At 48.4% G+C, this 21,424-nt stretch overlaps 1 protein-coding gene across 2 annotated transcripts in view; it reads right to left on the bottom strand.

Moving 5' to 3' along the window:
* LOC119963293 (glutamyl aminopeptidase) overlaps positions 1-21,424 on the bottom strand; it is a 116,514-nt gene that overhangs the window by 41,642 nt on the left and 53,448 nt on the right. For both annotated transcript variants that reach the window (XR_005460071.1, XM_038792158.1), the window contains exons 6-7: positions 16,120-16,233; positions 15,332-15,466 (exon numbers count right to left, since the gene is read on the bottom strand). Coding sequence is in view for 1 of the 2 variants with exons in the window: in XM_038792158.1 (XP_038648086.1) it covers positions 15,332-15,466; positions 16,120-16,233 (249 nt within the window). In the remaining variant the exon portion in view is untranslated. The remainder of the gene's footprint in view (positions 1-15,331; positions 15,467-16,119; positions 16,234-21,424) is intronic.

Raw genomic sequence — 21,424 nt, 5'->3', positions numbered from 1 at the left:
TCAGTAGGGAAAAGCGAGGTATTCCTGGTGAATGAGCTGGCACAGCGGGCTAATTTAGGGGAGATGCCATTTACAATAGTGATATTTGGCGTTTCAGAGAAGCCGGAGCTTATGGAGAGGAGGAAGAGCGATGTCATAGCCTTCGCCTCTCTGATTGCTCGGCGGCGAATTTTACTAGAGTGCAGTCAGCATTGCCACCGGGGTAGCGGCTTGGTTGGGTAACCTGTACGACATCCTGCGGTTGGAGAAGATAAATTATGAGTTAAGGGGCTCTTCGGGGGGTTTGAGGAAAGGTGGGGGATGTTTATGACCATGTTTGAGGAGATGTTTATCGTAGGGAGCTGGGGCGGGGGGATGAAAAAGGGGAAAAATCTGCACAGACTGTATAGTTGATTGCTGGGAAGTATGTTTCCTGGGGTGTTTATTCACTGTAACCTGCTTTGATACATATTTGTAATAAAATACATCAAAAAAACAAATAGGATTGATGGGTTGAAAGTATTCACCTGTCTGAAACTGATACGATGTTACTGTGTTAACAGAAAAAAAAACAAAGTATAGAAACAGTTCAACTTCAAGTGTACTAGACAGAGCCTATACAACACTATCTATTGTTACAATTTTATGGCTCAGAAAATAATTGACAAAGGAGTTGAAATTTGAGGTGAAACTTAATTCTACCAGGATGACTATTCCACCTGATGACTATGTCTGTGGGAAATGTGACCAGCTGCATCTCCTCATAGACCACGTAGTTCAGTTGGAGCAGCAGCTGGATACATTGCGGAGCATACAAGGGGCAGAGAGTATGATAAACACTCAGGGAGGTGGTCACACCACAGGTTCAGACAGGTAGATGGGTGACTGCCAGGAGAGCAGGCAGGTAAGGCAGGAGCCTACTGTGGCTATTGCCCTCTCACACAGGTATACCATTTTAGATACTGTGGGGGATAGCCTCTCAGGGGAAGATACCAACAGCAGCCAGGCCTGTGGCACCACAACTGGCTCTGCTGTAGGGCAGGGTCGGGCTAAGTCCAAATGAGTAGGAGACTTGATAGTCAAGAGCACAGATAGGCATTTCTGTAGCCGCAAACGGGACTCCAGAATGGTGTGTTGCCTCCCTGGTGCCAGGGTCCTAGATGTCTCTGAACGGTTACAGGGCATCCTGAAACAGGAGGGTAAACAGACAGATGTCATTGTCCACATTGGTATTAATGACATAGGCAGGAAGATGGAAGAGGTCCTGCAAAGACAATTCAGGGAGTTAGGTCGGGATTATTCCCTGTGCCACGTGCTAGTGAGGCTTGGAACAGGGAGATAGTACTGTTCAACACATGGCTAAAGAGCTGATGTAGGAGGAGGGGCTTTCGATATTTAGATCACTGGGATATCTTGTGGGGAAGGTGGGACATGTGCAAGAAGGATGGGTTGCACCTGAACTGGAGGGCATCACTATCCTGGGCCGGAGGTTTGCTAGTACTGTTCGGGAGGGTTCAAACTAGTGGGGTGGGAATCGGAACAGCAAGCCAGTAAGTGTAGGGACTTGGGATAAAAGTGAGACTGAGATAAACATAGCACAAAGTAAGAGCAGGCAGAGGGAAGATGCAGGGCTCCGCTGGACTGCCGGCCTGGAGTGCGTTTGCTTCAATGCAAGAAGTATAACAGGTAAAACAGATGAACTGGATTACTGCATGGAACTATGATGTAATTGCAATTATGGAGACATGGTTAAAGGAGGGACAGGACTGTCAGTTTAACATTCCGGGATATCGTTGTTTTAGACGGGACAGAAGGGGAAACAAAAAAGGTGGGGATGCTGCATTGCTGATTAGGGGCAGATCACAGCTGTGTTGAGGAAGAACACATTGTATGGGTCTTGTAGTGAGGCATTATGGGTGGAGCTCAGGTATAAGAAGGATGAAATCACAATGTTGGGAGTGTACTATAGATCTCCCAACAGCCCGCAGGAGACAGAGGAGCAATTGTGTGGTCAGATACTGAAAATGTGTGAAACAAAAAGCAGGGTCGTTGTGATGGGTGACTTTAACTTCCCTCATATTCTCTGGGAATCCCTTACAGCCAGGGGCTCGGATGGAGAGCAATTTGTTAGATGTGTCCAGGGGGGATTTTTGAAACAGTATATTGACAATCCAACCGGGGAGGGGACCATACTAGACTTGGTTTTGGAGAATGAGCCAGGCCAGGTGATTGATGTTTCAGTGGGGGAGCATTTTGGGCTTAGCGACCATAATTCCATAAGATTTTGAATAGTCGTGGATAAGGACAAGAGTGGCCCGCGGGTGAGAGTGCTGAATTGGGCAAGGGCCAATAACATTCAAATTAGACAGTGACTGGGGAATATGGATTAAGAGCTGCCATTGAAGGCAAATCCATGTCTGATATGTCGGAGGCTTTTAAAGTCCAGTTGATTGAAGTGCAAGACAGGCATGTCCTGACAAAAATGAAGGATAGCAAGGGCAGGATTCGGGAACCATGGATGATAAGAAAAATTACAAACTTAGTTAAAAGGAGAAAGAAAGCATATGACAGATCTAGACAACTAAAAACGGACAAAGTCCTTGAGGAGTACAGTGAAAGTAGGAAGGAACTTAAACATGGAATTCGAAGGGCTAAAAGGGGCCATTAAATGTCTTTGAAAAACATGGTGAAGGAGAATCCCAAGGCGTTTATGCTTATATTAGGAGCAAGAGGATAGCAAAAGAAAGAGTAGGCCCACTCAAGGACAATGGAGGGAGGTTATGCGTGGAACTACAGAAATGGGTGAAGTCCTTAATGAGTACTTTGTATCGATATTCACCAGGAAGAAAGACATGATAGATGTTGAGGTCAGGGATAGGTGTGTGAACGCTTTTGAGAACGTTAATATATCAAAGGAGGAAGTGTTGAGTATCCTAAATTGCATTAAGGTAGACAGGTTCCCTGGGGCCAGATGAGATCTGTCCCAGGTTACCGAGGGTGGCAAGGGGAGAAATAGCTGGGCCTTACAAATATCTTCACATTCTATTTGACCACAGGCGAGGTTCCAGAGGACTGGAGAATAGCCATTGTTATTCCCTTGTTTAAGAAAGGAAGCCAATATAGTCCAACAAATTATAGGCTGGTGAGCCTGACATCAGTGGTGGGGAAGCTTTTGGCAAAGAAACTGAGGGACAGGATATGTGCGCATTTGGAGGAAAAAGGACTAGTTATTGACAGGCAGTATGGTTTTGGATGCAGAAGGTCATGTCTCACCAACGTGATTGAGTTTTTTGAGAGGTGACAAAGAAAATTGATGAGGGAAGGGCTGTGGATGTAGTTTATATGGACTTGAGTAAGGCATACAGATTCCGCAAGGATCAGTACTGGGACCCCTTTTGTTTGTAGCATAAATAAATGGTCTGGAGGAAAATGTGGGTGGTCTTATTAGTAAGTTTGCGGATGACACAACGATTGGCAGAGTTGCTGATGGTGCCGAGGATTGTCACAGGATACAATAGGATATATATAGATTGGAGACTTGGGCACAGAAATGGCAGATGGAGTTTAATCCAGACAAATGCGAGGTGATACATTTTGGAGGATCAAATCTAGGTATGAATTATATTGTAAATGGCAGAACCCTTAGGAACAGTAACATACAGAGGGATCTGGGCTTGCAGGTCCACAGTTCCCTAAAAGTGGAAACACAAGTGGCCAAGGTTATTAAGAAGGCATATAGCATGCTTGCATGCTTGCCTTCATCAGATGGGGCATTGAGTACAGGAGTTGGGAAATCATGTTGCAGGTATATAAAACGTTGGTTAGGCCGCATTTGGAGCATTACGTGCAGTTTTGGTCACCACATTATCAGAAGGACATGGAAGCTTTGGAGAAATTGCAAAGAAGGTTCACCAGGATGCTGCGTGGTCTTGAAGGTGTTGGCTATGAGGAGAGTTTGAACAAATTAGGATTGTTTCACTGGAAAGACTGAGGCTGAGGGGAGACCTGATATAGGTCTATAAAAGTATGAGAGGCATAGTGAGAGGCTTTTTCCAAGGGTGCAAGTGTCAATTACAAGGGGGCACAGGTTCAGGTGAGGGGGGAATGTTTAAGGGAGATATGTGGGGTAAGGTTTTCATGCAGAGAGTGATGGGTGCCTGGAACACGCTGTCAGAGGATGTGGTGGAAGCAGACACATTTACATAATTTAAGAGACATCTGGATGTGTACATGAATAGGGAGGATATAGAGGGATACGGACCAAGAAAGAGCAGAAGGTTTTGTTTTTAGTTAGGGCGTCATACCAGCCCTAACCAGCCTCCCCGTACAGGCGCCGGAATGTGGCGACTTGGGGCTTTTCACAGTAACTTCATTGAAGCCTACTCGTGACAATAAGCGATTTTCATTTCATTTCATTTCATGATCAGCACAAGCTGGGAGGGCCAAATGGCCTGTCACTGTGCTGTAGTTTTCTTTATTTTTGTACTTGATTGTACTTTATTTATTGGATCAGTTCAATTCAGTTCGGTGGACCATGTGGCAGACCTTCGGACCATTATCCAATGCCCCACACATTCCATATTCCAAGAGGACGTGTCTGGGGCAATTCCTGGGCTGCCTTGAGAACAGGCTTGTCAAGACTCTGGCAATTCATGTGAGGTTGCCTTCAGCAGCGGCCTACTAGATACAATGGATGCTGAAGAGCAAAACTACTCATTAGCCTGTAGTGTCCTTTCTGTATTTATCTTCTACTGTTAGGCATGCAATCCCTGTGATCTTTCAGGAAGGAAGTTCGGAGTATTTGAACACAGAAATTTATTAGGATATGTATGCATTGTGATCAGTGTTTATTAAGGCAAAAAAAAAATCTTTTCACTTAAAATGCAATTGTATATATATTGAAAATGAGGAAAATAAAAAATGGTGAAACGGAAGAGAAACAAATGGAAATAATGAATGGAGTCATCTAGAATGGGCCACAAATTCACTTCCCTAGATTTACAATGCCACTAAAAGGTAATGGGCTGGATTCTTCGGCGCTGACACCGAAATCGCATTCGGCGATCGGTCAGAGAATCCCCGTTTGTGCCTAAATTGGGGTCGATGGCGCATTTGCAATGCTTTGCCCCCTTGGAAACAGCGTACGCACGCCGTCGGGATGGCCTCAGGACATCGCCTGAGGCCCTCCCCCGATGATCAGCACCCGATGGGCCGAGTTCCCGACGGCGTGGAACACTTGTCCTTTTATTTCATGAACCTGACGTAGTAGCTGTGGATTGAGACCAGCGCTGCCACATTGTGGGGGGGGGGGGGGCATTCCGCAGGCAGGGGGGCCTTTGGCAGGGGCAGGGGGCACTAGTGGGGGGTGTTCCGGGGATGGCGAGGCTGATTACAGGGAGGCAGTTTTTGGCAGGCTGGGTCCGCATGTGGCCGGCGCCATGTTGCACGGTGCGGCCGCTGCAGGCCATGGATCGGCAATTCTCCGGCTGTATCGGCAGGTAAAGCCGGGAGCTTTACGCTGCGTGCCTGCTGGTCCCCCACCAGACGGAGGATCGGTGCAGCTTTTGGGCCTTTTTTGGGCGTCAAAAGCCACTGTTCCCACGCTGGCATCAGCACTTCGTCTTCAAATCGGAGAATCTAGCCCAATAATGGCTGGAAATATCACGCATCGTGTGACCACATTTCTAAAATACCCTGCTGACGGGCAAAGTTCCCTACTGGCAGCATGAAGACAGAAAATTGTTGCTTTGACGTCAAAGTACTGGGTTGTAGGGATCATTATTGTTAAATTATGTGCACTTTTCACAAGGTATCCAAGCATATGATATTTATATAATCAGCCTCATACTAATTTATGGCACTCTGCTGTTTACAGTTATAACACTTTTGTGAGACTGTACAACAGTCATAAAGGCACACAAAATGAAATATTTGAACAATCAATTTACTGTGTTATACACATAATGTTCCAGTAAATGAATAGGATCTAAATAAAGGTTAGTAATGTTCCAGAACAAAGACTGTAATACTGGCCACTGTTTGCACTCAAACATTATAATTTGTAAGTTGGAATTGTTTGCAACATTATTTTGTTTACAGTCAATTCAACATATCTTTCATTTCACCACCAACAGATGTCTGCAATGCAATTCAATAATATGGAGTGATAAGTTTTAATTGTTCACTAATGCATATTTATCAAGTACAGTGGCCCCGACTTACAGTGTCAGATTTTAGGGGTCACTGTGGCATTGAAAGTGTTTTGTACAATATAACTGAGAAACATACTAATTCCTCTTCATGATTAAAATGAAAGCATGTACCTTTTAAAATATGAATTTCATACAAAGATAAAAGAAAATTATTGCGGATACTGATATCTCGTCTTCCAATTAAGAAGCCCAGTGCAAACTGGAGGACCAGCACCTCATCTTCCAATCAGACACATTACAGCCTTCTGGACTTAACATGGAGTTCAACAACTTCAGACAGTGAACTCTCTCCTCCACCTTCACCCCATTTTTATTTCTATCAATTTTTTAAAATTTGTTCCATTGATGTGTTTTTCCCTCTCTATTCCCCCCCACCCCAATTAGGCTATCGGTTCCCTGTTCCTGGTTGCCCATTGGCATACTACTCACCTTTGTTCTGCCCTTCACACATTCTAATCTCTTTATGTGCCACTATCAGCACCCTTCTTAGCCTAAAACACCCCTTTTACATTCCTTTTGTCTTTCTGTCCATGACATCTTTGTCAATCTCCACCTATTGATGCTGGCATATCCAACCCCACTGCTCCACACCTCCCCAGAATAGTATAAATCTGACGCCATTTCCAGTTCTCTCCAACTGTCACAAAGAGTCACCAGATTCAAAACGTTAGCTCCCTTCTCTCTCCGAAGATGCTGCCGGACCTGCTGAGATTGTCCAGTTTTTACTGAAATTCATGCAAATGTCTTCATGCATTTCATAATAATGAGGCCAATTCACCAGGACTGTTAGCACAAGCCGGGATTCGAGCATGAGGCCCAAAATGGGTGGGGGGGGTCAGAGAAGAGGGCCATCTGGAATGGGCTATGTATAGGGTGGATTCAGGAGGCAGGCAGGGTTAAGTGGGGAAGATGCCGGACGGTGGAGGGGATTGGAGGCGTACGCCTCCAGTAAGGCTGATGATGTGGAACGTCCGGGGACTGAATGGGCCGGTTAAAAGGTCGTGGGTGTTCGCACACCTCAGGAGCTTGAAAGCGGGGGTGGGCTTTCTGCAGGAGACGCACCTCCATGTGAAGGACCAGGCTAGGTTAAGGAAGGGGTGGGTCTGGTAGGTTTTCCACTTGGGATTTGATTCGAAATTGAGGGGAGCGGTGATTTTAATGAGTAAAGAAACGGGATTTGTGAGGTGAGGGACGCGGGTGGGAGATATGTGATTATGAGTGGGGTATTGGAAGGGGCGTCAGTGGGGTTGGTAAATGTGTATGCCACAAATTGGGATGATGTGGGTTTTATGAGGTGGTTGCTGGTAGCGATCCTGGATTTGGCCACGTACCAGTTGATCATGGGAGGAGATTTAAAGTTTAAACTGTGACCTAGAGCCGAGGGTGAATAGATCGAGCCCCAGGTCGATGGGTAGGGTATGAATGGCAAGGGACCTGGGGGTGTTTATGGAGAGGACAGGTATGGTGGATCCATGGCGCTTTCAGAGCCTAAGGGGAAGGGCGTATTCCTTCTTCTCACACGTCTATAAGGTGTATTTGAGGATTGATTACTTTGTAGTGAGTCAGGAGATTTTGGTTGGGGTGGAGGGGGCAGAGTATGCAAGGATAATTATTTCAGACCATGTGCCCCACTGGCTGGAGGTTCGGTTTAGATCGGTACGAGAGCAGAGGCCGGGATGGTGGTTTGATTCGGGGTTATTGGCGGATGGAGGTCTTTGTGATAAGGTGCGGACGCCGTTAAGGAGTATGTAGAGTTGAATCAAAGTGGGGCGGTGTCGGCGGCCATTTCTTGGAAAGCACTAAAGGCAGTGGTCCGGGGGCAAATTATTTTGTTTAAGGCTCATGCGGATAAGGAAATAAGGGAAGAACTTTACCGTCCAGTGAGCAACATAGTGGAGGTGGACAAGAAGAAATCAAGGGTGCCCACCGCGGAGGGAATGGCGAGGAGGAAAACATTGCAGGGGCAATTTGACAGGTTGACGACGGGGAGGGCGGTCGGGAAACTGCGTAGAGCAAGAGGGGTGCAATACGAGTATGGGGAGAAGGCGAGCGCCACGCTGGCGCACCATCTGCAGAGGCAAGCCACGTCCAAGGAAATATTGAAGATACGATTTGGGGCTGGAGATGTGTTGTTGGAGTCAGAGAAGATAAACAAGGCGTTTAGAGAGTATTACCAGGGACTGTATGAGATGGACCCGAGGGGAGAGGAGGGGGACATGGGGTGGTTTCTGGATGAGCTGGAGTTTCCCCAGGTGGAGTAAGCAAAGAGACAGGCATTGGAGGAGCCCCTGAGTCTGAGGGAGGTGTTGGATAGTATCAGGGATATGAAGTAGGGAAAGTCCCCAGGACCACATGGGTACCCAGCGGAATTTTGTAAGGAATTTGTGATGGACCTTGCACCACATCTGTTGGGGACGTTTAAAGGGGGAGCTGCCAGAGAGATGGCGCAGGCAGTAATGATGCTAATTCCAAAAAAGGGGAAGGACCTGGCTGAATGTGGATAAAATAGGCCCATATCACTATTGAACACGGATATGAAAGTATTGGCTAAGCTGTTGGTGGGGAGGAAGGAGGATTGTGTCCCGGGGATGGTTGCAGAAGATCAAACAGGCTTCATGAAGGGCAAGCAGCTCACGAGTAATATAAGACGGATGTTGAAGTAATCTGTCGGGGACTCTGGTACCGAAGGTGGTGGTGTCCATGGATGCAGAGAAGGCATTTGATCAGGTGGAGTGGTAGTACTGGTTCGAGATTTTGGGAAGGTTGGGTTTGGGCCGAGATTTGATGCATGGGTGCAGTTGCAGGTGAGTGTGAGGACAAATAATGTGAGTTCGCGGAGCTTTGATTTACACAGGGGTTCGAGGGTGCCCGCTGTCGCTGTTATTGTTTGTGCTGGCCATAGATCTGTTGGCGATGGCGCTCAAAGGTTTGGAGGAGTGGCGGGGGACTCTGAGGGGACAGAGGGGTGTCGCTCGATGCTGATGTCCTGTTGCTGTATGTTTTGGATCAGCTGGAGAGTATGGGAAGGATTATGGGCCTGGTGGGGCGGTTTAGAGGGTTCTCTGGGTATAAACTGAATGTAGGGAAAAGCGAGGTTTTCCCAGTGAATGAGCTGGGAGTGCGGGCAAATTTAGGGGGGATGCCATTTACGGTAGCGACGGATAGGTTTAGGTATTTGGGGATTCAGCGTGCGAGGGAATGGACGGAGCTCCATAAGTGGAGCTTAACAAAGCTGGTGAAGGAAGCCACGGAGGATCTTAAGAGGTGGGATACACTGCACTTGACACTGGCGGGGAGGGTCCAAGTGAAACTGAATAGTCTGCTGAGGTTCTTGTTTATTTTTCAGGCTTTCTCGATCTTTATACAAAAGACCTTCTTTCAGAAATTGGGCATGATCATTTTGGACTTTGTTTGGGAGGGGAAGGTGCCGAGGGTTGGGAGGAACCTGCTACAGGGGCAGAGACAGAGGCAGCAGAAGGGGTTGGTGTTTACTAACCTGCTTCATTATTACTGGGCAGGGAATGTGGATAAGTGCGGCAATGGTGCGAAGAAGAAGGGGTGGAGTGGGTTAGGATGGAGGAATCTTGTAAGGGGTCTAGTTTTAGGGCAATGGTGACAGCAGTGTTGCCAATAGGTATTCAGGGAGCCTGGTGGTGTAGCCCACGGTGAAGATATGGAATCAGGTGAGGGGGCATTTTCGGGTGGAAGGAATGTCAGTGCTAACGCCGTTGTGCAAGAATCATGGGTTTGAGCCGGAGAGAATGAATAGTGTGTACAAGAGGTGGAGGGAAGTGGGGCTGGCCAAAGTGAGGGATCTGTATTTGGGGGAAGGGTTCATCAGTCTCGAGGAGCTTAGGGAGAGGGTAGAGCTGCCTAGGGGTAGTGAGCTCAGGTATCTGCAGGTTAGAGACTTTGCGCGAAACGTCAGGAGGGGATTCCCTAGGTTACCGGGATGCACCCTGCTGGAGTGACTGCTGCTTCCGGATGTGGAAGGGGGGGAAGAATTGGGAATATATACAAGTGGCTGGGGGGGGGGGGGGGGGCAGGGAGGCGAGCGGGTGGTGAAGATGAAGGAGAAATGGGATGGGGAGTTGGGTGGGAGATCAATTGGGGGGGTATGGAGCAAGGGACTCTGTAGGTTAAATGGGACCCCTTCCAATGCAAGGTTAAGCCTGATACAGTTTAAAGTGGTGCACTGAGTGAATATGACTCGGGCAAGAATGAGAGGGTTCTTTCAGGGGATAGCAGATGAGTATGAGAGGGGGCCACGCGCGCACAAGTTTTGGGGTTGCAAAAAATTGGGATGATTCTGGCCGGGAGTGTTCACGGTCTTAGCCAGTATAGTGGAGGAAGAGGTGGACCACCTTTGGTGGCAATATTTGGAGTTTCAGAGAAGCCGGAACTCATGGAGAGGAGGAATGCCGATGTCGTGATCTTCGCCCCTCTGATTGCACGGCGGCAAATTCTACTAGAGTGGCGGTCGTCATTGCCACCGGGGGTAGCGGCTTGGTTGGGTGGTGTTTGTGACCGTGTTTGTGGAGTAGTTCATTGCAGAGGAGGGGAGGGAGGTGGGGGAGGAGGGGGTGTGGTGAAAATGGGGAAAAAATTTGTACAGACTGTGTAGTTGATGCTGGGAAGTTTGTTTCCCAGGGTGTGTATATGGGTTGTAACCTGTTTTGATACATGTCTATAATAAAATACATTTAAAATAAAAATGAGGCCCAAAACGGGATTCTCATCAGGCGTCAGACCCGCTGTTAGTCTCCCGGCCCGCTCCCTCTGGGAAGATCAGGGGCAGAATTCTCCGAACCCCCGCAGGGTCGGGGAATCGCCCAGGGCCGGTGCAAATCCCGCCCCCACCGTGGCCGGAATTCTCCGCCACCCGGGAATCGTCGGGAGCGGGAATCGCGCCGCGCCGATCGGCGGGCCCCCCGCGGCGATTCTCCGGCCCACGATGGGCCGAAGTCCCGCCGCTGACAGGCCAATCCCACCGATGGGGTTTCAACCACCTCTGGTGGCGACGGGATTGGCGGCGTGAGCTGGCCCCCTAGGTGCCCCCACAATGGCCTGGCCCGCGATCGGTCCCCACCAATCGGCGGGCGGGCCATGCCGTGGGGGGCACTCTTTTTGCTCCATCGTCGCCACGGCCTCCACCATGGCGGAGGCAGAAGAGACCCCCCCACCGTACATGCGCCGGTGGTGACGTTAGGGCCTCTGACACACTGTCGCATGCGCGAACCGGCGAAGGCCTTTCGGCCAGCCCCGACGCCGGCTGGCAGGCGTCAAAGGCCGTTGGCGCCGGTTTTGAAGCCAGTCGGCGTGCCGCCAACCACTCCGGCGCGGGCCTAGCCCCTAAAGGTGCGGACAATTTCGCACCTTTGGGGAGGTCCAACGCCGGAGTGGTTGGCGCCACTCTGCTACGCTGGGACTCCCCGACCCGCTGGGTAGGGGAGAATCCCGGCCCAGGTTCTCGCCCAAAAACAGCAAGAACCCGGGCCGGGATTCTCCCCTACCCGGCGGGGCGGGGAGTCCCGGCCTAGCGGAGTGGCGCCAACGACTCCGGCACGGGCCTAGCCCCTAAAGGTGCGGCCTTTGATGCCCGCCGGCCGGCGTCGGGGCTGGCCGAAAGGCCTTCGCCAGTTCGCGCATGCGCCGGTGCGTCAGCGCCCACTGACGTCACCACCGGCGCATGCACGGTGGGGGGGTCTCTTCCGCCTCCGCCATGGTGGCAGCCGTGGCGGCGGTGGAAGAAAAGGAGTGCCCCCACGGCACTGGCCCGCCCGCCGATTGGTGGGCCCCGATCGCGGGCCAGGCCACCGTGGGGGCACCCCCAGGGTCCGATCGCCCCGCGCCCCCCCCCCCCCCAGGACCCGCCAATCCCGCTGCTACCAGAGGTGGCTGAAACCACGTTGGCGGGATTGGCCTGTCAGCGGCGGGACTTCGGCCCATCGCGGGCTGGAGAATCGCCGCAGGGCATGCCGATCGGCGCGGTGCGATTCCCGCTTCCGCCGATTCCTGGGTGGCGGAGAATTCCGACCATGGCGGGGGCGGGATTTACGCCGGCCCCGGGCGATTCCCCGACCCTGCGGGGGGGGCGGAGAATTCCGCCCCGATCAGAAAACATTAGAGTCCATTTCAATCTCATCAGCGAGATTGAAGAGGAATATTGTGGCCTCCCGGAATGCTCCTGCCACCCCCCAGCTGAAGTTACGCAGGCGCGAATCACGACCAATCCCTAAAAGCAGGGGCCAATTTCCAAGACAGCGAGGGGAACAAGGGGATGAATACCCTATAGGTATTCTTACCTCCAGGGTGCTGAGGGGGTCCTTCAGGGGAGTTAGGGGGTGAAGTGCCTTGGGCTGGGGTGGAGGGGCTCAGGTCGGGGGTCTTCCCCGGGTTGGGGGACGTGTGGCAAGTCTTCGCTCTGTATCCTTGAAAACTTTAATAAACTTTCTCCCAGCATGTCAATTTTAATGATCTGCCAGATGAAGGTAAAATGTTTCCCTTTGATGTGCTGGAAACACATTCAATTTCATTCCACTTTAACCTGTTCAATGGCTTGCTGGGAAGCCTATAAGCTTTAGCTGCATTGTATACATTGAATTTCATGTCCAGTGCCTTCTACAAGCCTCTTGATTGGCAAGCCCAGGCTATGTCAAAGGAGCGATTAGCATTGTTTGCTTTTATAGCTCTTCACAGGCCATTAACCTGAAAGTGCTCCCTCTTATGAGCGGGTGTTTTTTCTAACTGCAGTTTTTCTACAGAGGTTGTTTCTTTGTTTTGAAGTGCTTTCTGGAAAGAGCCGGTGCTGTTTCTAACCGTGGTTTTTTCTGCTTGGGGTTTCCTCTGTTCTGAAGTCTTTCCTGGGCAGATCAGGTGCTCTGTCTGATTGTTGTCCCCTGGCAGTGGCAACTTGGCACTTCCTCCTGGCACCCTGGCAGTGGCAGCCTGGAACTGCTAGGTTGACACTGCCAAGGGGCAGGGGCTGAAAGGGAGACTGAGAGGGGTTGAAAGGGGGAGGGGCTTGAAGGGGCCCTTTGGCGAATCCACAGTGTAGTTTCACTCACTTTCGGAGGGGTGGCCTTGCCATGGTTGAGGGAGGCTTTGGTGGAGGGGCCTTTACATTTTGAAATTTTTTGGGAGAATTGCGCTCAATACCTCAAAGCACTATTTCAACCCTCTGAATTATTGGGCTAGATTTTGTCAACGGGCTTGAGATCCCATTGGTGGGATCTTTCCCAGATCAAATGGCAAGGCATCTACAGTGATCTTCTGAATTCCAGCCAATTGAGGAAAGGTCTGTGGGGGAAGGTGACTAATAATGTCAATAATGAATGCCTTGTGGGAGCATGAAGATGCCATCTCTAAAGGGAAATTTGTATCTTTCACACTGTGTACACATAGAGGAAGCTGTAGATGGGGTATAGTCGAAGGAAGTGCATGGGTGATGGTTGCATTGTGGGGAAAGGTGGGGCTGCACTGTAGTACAGTGGTTAGTACGGTTGCTTCACAGCGGCAGGGATTCAGGTTCGATTCCTGGCTTGGGTCAATGTCTGTGCAGAGTCTGCACGTTCTCCATGTGTCTGCTTGGGTTTCTTCCAGGTCCCTCCCACAAGTCCCGAAAGATATGCTTGCTCGGTGAATTGGACATTCTGAATTCTCCCTCAGTGTACTCGAACAGGCAGCAGCGTGTGACGACGAGGAGATTGTCACAGTAACTTCATTGCAGGTTAATGTAAGCCTACTTGTGACAATAAAGATTATTATTATTATTATTCACACTTCAGTGATGCCTTCCTGGAAATGCTCTTGCAGGTGCTAGATGAGAAAGACACCAGTTGGACTCATGATGAGCGCTTAAGAAGTGATAAACCGTGGGATTATTGAATGAATGTGGGTGCAGTGGTGGAAGTGCTTCAATGATCTTGCTAGGGCTGGCAAAGTTAGTGGTATGCATGATGGCAAAATGTCAGGCCCACATGTATAGTGGCAGTCAATTGGTGTGCAACTCTGTGGATGAACTATGCACCAGACACAAGAAGGACTGATGTGCATCAAGACTGAACGTAGCATCATACCAGAGGACCATGACTAAACATTAGTACTCAGTGCAATGCCAAATGTGAGTGAATGCATGCAGTAGGCCTCCAATTATGCCGCCTTCATAGAATCCTTACAGTGCAGAAGGAATCCATTCGGCCCATCGAGTCCGCACCAACACTACAAATGAACACTCTTCCCATGCCCATTCCCCCGTCTATCCTGCCCTTTCCCTGTAACCCCATAATCTAACCTGCACATCCCTAGACACTAAGGGTAATTTAGTATGGCCGCTCCACCTAACATGCACATCTTTAGGCTGTGGGAGGAAACCGGAGCAGCCGGAGGAAACCCACGCAGACACGGGAGAACATACAAATTCCACACAGAGAGTGACCCTGTCTGGAATTGAGCCTGGGTCCCCAGTGCTGTGAGACAGCTGTGCTAACCACATGCTGCCTTACGAGTATCAGAGTGGTAGGAGAGTTGTGTTACACTCTTTCTATGTTTGGTTGCAGGATACGAGTTCAAAATGCAATGGAGTGCTGTGATTAGGCAGATATAGGAGCAATTGATGGAGATTGTCAGGATGACCATCTGGCATGTTGTGCCAGAAGGCATGTATGGAGCCTATGAGGGAACAGAGAATCCAAATCTTTCTCAATTGTCTTTTCAGTGGTATCTCTGTGGCTCATGATAACCAAGTGAAGTTCAGGAGTATTTAGCGCCGGAAGAAATGGATTGCATGGTGATGCCACGAACAACAATCTGGCTGCTTCCACTGGGGCATTGGTGATGACTGTACAGCAGAAGTTATGAGGTTCACTGGGTGCAGGATACGCGTCTCCCTTTGTAGCCTTCAATCTTAATGTAGTGAACCTCCTTATCTTGCTTAAATTAAATTCAGTGCAGGAGTCCTGGGAAATTGCCCCCCCCCCACACACACACACACACACACACACACACAATGTTCCATTCGCAGGACTGGGAAAATCCAGCCCGTTCAGTCATTGCAAGCTGATGAGAAATACTCCAACATACAGTGCTCCAAAGAAGGTCCAATGTATAACCCAGTTACAATAACTAAATGCAGTTCTTACCTTACTATACGATATGCCATCAAATACGGAGGTAATTTCTGCTGGTGTTGCTACATTAACAATGATTGGATGGGATGACAACAAAGCATCATCGTCCATCACAGACAAAACATCATCTGTGAGAATCTGATCCAACTGTGAAAGATAATATCAGAGGTATTAGTGTCCAAATCATTCAAGGATAGTTGTACAATAAAATTGTATAAAAAGGCAGGAAGACTAAGCGATGCACAAAAGCCATCAGTGTATTAACTTAGAAAACTTGAAAGAAAATATTTAGAAAATAAGGGACAACAATAGCTGCTTTCGTACTGGAAAGGTAATAAAGAATTCCAATTTTAATTAATTCATTAAGTGTACAGATTTGTGGTAGCTGAGTATTGTTCCATTCACTCAGTAAAATGTTAAAATTTAGGTTGATGGTATTTGATAAGTGAGTCACGGTTGTTTAATTACAGCATCCATCGCTACTAAATTAAATTATTTCATATGTTTGGGACAACTGATCAATTACTTCACCCTTTGAAGCAAATTGCTTTGTCAACTTTAAACATTTTTAAAAATCTGTTCCATTGTCCCGATTTCCTCATCCCAGTCACCATTGATAATCCTTTTGCTATTCAGGAGGACAGTGAGCTGCTAATTTCTTAACTCATTGTGAACCCATTTATTTTCAACAGATTAATATAGAAATGATACCTCTACTTAAATAGAAGGAAAAGGATCAAACATTTTGTATGCTGGTATCAATGATGTAATTTCAGACCCTATGTGACATATTGACTTACCATGGACCAACTAGGTTCAGTGATATTTACTCCAATATACTCAAAGAAACTGGCAAATCCTTCATTCAGCCACAAGTCATCCCACCAATCCATGGTCACAAGATTTCCAAACCACTGCAAGTATAAATACATCCGTTATTGGCATGCTAATGAGTTGATGGTTTGATTTCAGTGCATTTAACTTCAACTAAGATGATAACTGAATGAAACATCCGGTAGTGAGACTCCTAATACCAAACCGCAAAGGGAACAACAATTTATCCTTCACGAGAAGTGGATGCTGATTGGTTTGCAACTGGACCTTGATTGGTGGAGGTGATGCCACAGAGAATGCATCAGGGGGCAGTTAACAGCCAACCTTTTGCTCAAATTCAAACCAAGCAATTTGACTCTTATCAGCTAAAGAATTAGTAAGGGAATGAACCGGCTTTTCTTTAGTTTAAAAAAGGAGCAATGCATAGGAATTGCAAAGGAAAGTGCCCTGTCAATGAATATATGTAGCTTCTAGCTTGAGTAATTGAGCCAGACTGCGAATCCGACTGATAATCTTAAATTGGTTGTTAACGTAATTTTTAGCACAATCAGGGTTGTTTCGAAAATGTTACCCCGTTTCATGCCTACCCGACCCCAGCGTGAGCCTGTGCATACCTGAATGTCCAGGTCTGTCTCTGAAAAGCACCGCCTTCCCTTACCTGCAGTGCCAACAATGACCACTACGACTTCTTGGCACTGCTGGTGCACAGGACTGCTGGCCTCCGATTGGCATTCCCCTGGAGGTGGATGGAAATCACACCTCATACTAATTTAAGGATCATCACCCGAAAAATTGAACTGGGGACAGCAGGGTAAGCATAGGTGAACTCACCCCAGAGGGAACATGCCCTCGGCATAAAATCCAGCCCAGGACAGTTACATTGTACAATGGTTTCAATAATATTTTTTATTTATGAAAGTAGCATTATATTAGATGAAAACAAAACATTTGCAGCATGCTTCTTAACCAAACTACTCATTCAAACCCTTCACCCCTCCACCATCGCCTCACCTTCTCCACGATCACTGCCCAATAATAGTGCAGCAAGTTCGGGAGCGCCAACCTCCCTTTCTGCCTCTCTCTCTGTAGCAGGGCCCTCTTTACCCTCGGCACCTTCCCCGCCCATGCAAATTCTGAGATCGCCGTCTCCAGTTTCCGAAGAAAGGCCTTCGGGAGAAAGATCGGGAGGGCCTGGAACCTTGGCAGCCCCAGGTCAATGGGGAGGTTGAAGACGACGAAGGAGGCATGCTGGCGCAACAGCTGCGGAGGCAGGCTGCGTCCAGGGAAATATTGAAGATCCAGACTGGGGATGTGGTGTCAGAGCCAGGGAAGATAAATGAGACATTTACAGAGTATTACCAGGGATTTTATGCGGCAGACCCAGGAGGAGAGGAGGGGGACATGGGGTGGTTTCTGGATGAGCTGGAATTTCCTCAGGTGGAGGAAGCAAAGAGGCAGGCGCTGGAGGAGCCCCTGGGGCTGAGGGAGGTGCTGGATATTATCAGGGGTATGAAGTTGGGGACGGCCCTGGGCCGGACGGGTACCCGGCAGAATTTTATAAGGAATTTGCAGCGGACCTGGCACCACATCTGTTGGGGGAGGTTAATGAAGCACTGGAGAAGGGGGAGTTGCCAGAGACAATGAAGCAGGCAGTAATCACACTAATCCCAAAAAAGGGAAGGATCCGGTGGAATGTGGGTCGTATAGACCCATATCACTATTGAACACGGATGTGAAAGTATTAGCTAAGTTGTTGGCGGGAGGATGGAGGATTGTGCCCCGGGGGTGGTTGCAGAAGATCAAACAGGCTTCGTGAAGGGCAGGCAGCTCGCGAGTAATATAAGGCAGCTGTTGAATGTGGTGATGAATCCATCGAGAGCTCTGGTACCTGAGGTGGTGGTGTCCATGGACGCGGACAAAGCATTTGATTGGGTGGAGTGGCGGTACTTGTCCGAAGTTTTGGGAAGGTTTGGGTTTGGGCTGAGATTTGTGGCATGGGTGCGGTTGCTGTATGTGCCGCCAAGAGCGAGGGTGAGGACATATGATATGAGCTCACGAAACTTTGACTTACACAGCGGTACGAGGCAGGGGTGCCTGCTGTCGCCGCTGCTGTTTGCGCTGGCCATAGACCGTTGCCGATGGCTCTCAGGGGGCCGGCAGAGTGGAAGGAGATAATGAGGGGGCAGGGGGAGCATCGGATCCGTTGGAGAGTATGGGGCGGTTTCTGGGCCAGTTGAGGCAGTTTGGAGGGTTCTCGGGATACAAGCTGAATGTAGGGAAAAGCGAGGTATTCCCGGTGAATGAGCTGGCACAGCGGGCTAATTTAGGGGGGATGCCATTTACGGTAGCGAGGGATAGGTTTCGGTACTTGGGGATTCAGGTAGCAAGGGAATGGACGGGCTCCATAAGTGGAACTTAACAAAGCTGGTGGAGGAGGCCAGGGAGGATCTTAAGAGGGGGGATACACTGCACTTAACGTTGGCGGGGAGGGTCCAAATTGTTGAAAATTAATATTCTGCCGAGGCTCTTGTTTATATTTCAGGCTCTCCGCGATCTTTATACCAAAGGCCTTTTTTCGGAAAGTGGACACAAACATCTCTGACTTTGTATGGGTGGGGAGGACCCTGCTACAGAGGCAGAGGCAGCAGGGGGAGTTGGCGTTGCCAAACTTGCTTCATTATTATTGGGCGGCGAATGTGGACAAGGTGTGGCGGTGGTGGGAAGAAGGGGTAGAGAGGGTTAGGATGGAGGACGAATCTTGTAAGGAGTCTAGTTTGAGAGACATGGTGATGGCAGCATTGCCAATGGCTCCGAGTAGGTATTCAGGGAGCCCAGTGGTGCAGTCCACGGTGAAGATATGGAATCAGCTGAGGAGGCATTTAGGCTGGAAGGGATGTCGGTGCTAATGCTGCTGTGCGAGAATCATGGGTTTGAGCCGGGGTGAGTGGGTTCTTTCAGGGGGTAGCAAATGAGTGTGAGAGGTGTGGGCGGGGGTCAGCGAATCATGCGCACATGTTTTGGGGCTGTGAAAAATTGGGAAGATTCTGGGAGGAGTGTTCGCGGTCTTAGCCAGGATGGTGGAGGAGGGAGTGGACCCGGACCCTTTGGTGGCGATATTTGGGATTTCAGAGAAGCCGGAGCTCATGGAGAGGAGGAAGGCCGATGTCATGGCCTTCGCCTCTCTGATTGCACGGCGACAAATTTTGCTGGAGTGGCGGTCGGCATTGTCAATGGGGGTAGCAGCATGGTTGGGTGACCTGTACGACTTCCTGCAGTTAGAGAAGAAAATGTATGAGTTAAGGGGCTCAGCAGGGGAGTTCGTGAAAAGGTGAGGGATGTTTGTGATCGTGTTTAAGGAGCTGTTCATCGCAGGAGGGGGGAAGGGGGTTGATGATGGGGAGGGGGGGTGAAAAAGGAGGAAAATCTGTGCAAACTGTATAGTTGATTGTTGGGAAGAATGTTTCCCGGGGTGTTTATTTGCTGTAACCTACTTTGATACAAGTTTGAATAAAATGCGTTTTAAAAAAAAGAAGATGGCGAAGGAGTTGAGAGAGTTTATGGAGCGAATGAGTATGGCCGACCCGTGGGAGTTTAAATACTTCTTCTTCTCGCACGTGGTTAAGGTGTACAAGGTGTACTCGAGAATTGATTTCTTCATGGTGAGCTGGGTGGTGCTGTTGGGGGTGGTGGGGATGGAGTATGCGGGAATTGGGATATTGTGTGCGGCATTGACTGGAGGTAAGGCGCAGTGAGGGGCAGATGCAGAGACCAGGATGGAGGCTAGATTCGGGTTTGTTGACGAAGGAAGTTATTTTTGGATAAAACTAGAGAAAATGAAATATATTTTAAGGGAAAGAGACTGTCAATTTTATTTGTGACAGAACATTGGTACGATTGCAGAGTAGAAGTAAATCTCTGAAGAAAACTGTTGATTTGTTTTGCATGCTTTTTGACAGAGGTTTGAATGAAAATGCTCAAAGTCACTCCATTTACAAATTAATTGAATTCTATCAGGAAGACTTCGACACAAATCGTTTGAAGGTGAAGTGAAACAATTCATTCATTTCATCAGTAATGATGAGCTCTGTGCTTAGAGATCACCAGCTGATTTGTACAGACTAATGTGTGATGGTTTGCAGGCAGCCTTTCCAAATGTGGAAACAGTTCTGAAAATATTTTAAACAATATCCGTCACAAATGCTTCCAGTAAACATTCTATTTCTGTATTGGAAAGAATTAATAATTATTGACGAAGTACAATGTGGGTGGCACAGTGGTTAGCACTGCTGCCTCTCAGCTCCAGGGACTCGGGTTCAATTCCTGCCTCGGGTAACTGTTTGTGCGGAGTTTGCATTTTCTCCCTGTGTCTGCGTGGATTCCCTCTGGGTGCTCATATTTCCTCCCACGGTCCAAAGATCTGCAGGTTGGGTGGATTTGCCATGCTAAATTGCCACTTAGTGTCCAAAAAGTTAGATGGGGTTACTGGATTATGGGGATAGGATGGAGGCATGGGCTTAAGTAGGGTGTTCTTTCCAAGAGCCGGTGCAGACTCGATGGGCTGAGTGGCCTCCTTCTGCACTGTAAATTCTATGATATATGATTCCATGAGTGAGTGAGGAAAATTTGATAAGTTCAACAATATTGACAAGTGAAAGTGCTTTTTAACAAGATTTTACCTATGATAATTAAATTGATGATTTTGTAAAGAATAATGGAAAAAAAAAATCTAAATTGCCATGCCACAAGCGATAAAGCAAGAAAATCTTACAAAACCTGTCCCTCTTCCATTTCTTTTGTAATTTGTTATTTACAGCACAGGAGGTCATTCAGCCCATCACCTCTTCCCCAGCTCCCAAAAGAGCTACCTAGCTAGTCCCATTTCCCAGCACTATCTCCATAGCTCCCACACCAACTTGTGGAAACAGAATATATTTCTTTACCCTGTCAAAATTGTTCATAATTTTGAACACCTCAATAAGGTCACCTCTTAAACTTCTCTGCTCCAAGGAGAATAAGCCCAATTTCTCCAATCTTTCCCTGTATCTAAAATTCCTCATTCCTGGTATCATTCCAGTAAATTTCCTCTGCACTCTCCCCAGGATTTTAACATCCTTCCTTAAATAAGGTGCCTAAACTGAACACAATACTCCAAATGAATTATGACAAATGATTTGTAGAGGTGTGTCATCACTTCCTTGCTTTTATACTCTACGTCTCTATTTATAAACCCAAAGATCCTATAAACCTTCTTCACAACTGTTTCAACCTGCC

The sequence above is a fragment of the Scyliorhinus canicula genome, chromosome 3 (genome assembly GCF_902713615.1).
Source record: "Scyliorhinus canicula chromosome 3, sScyCan1.1, whole genome shotgun sequence".
Lineage (NCBI taxonomy): Eukaryota > Metazoa > Chordata > Chondrichthyes > Carcharhiniformes > Scyliorhinidae > Scyliorhinus > Scyliorhinus canicula.
This window is presented reverse-complemented; position numbering and strand designations above follow the sequence as displayed.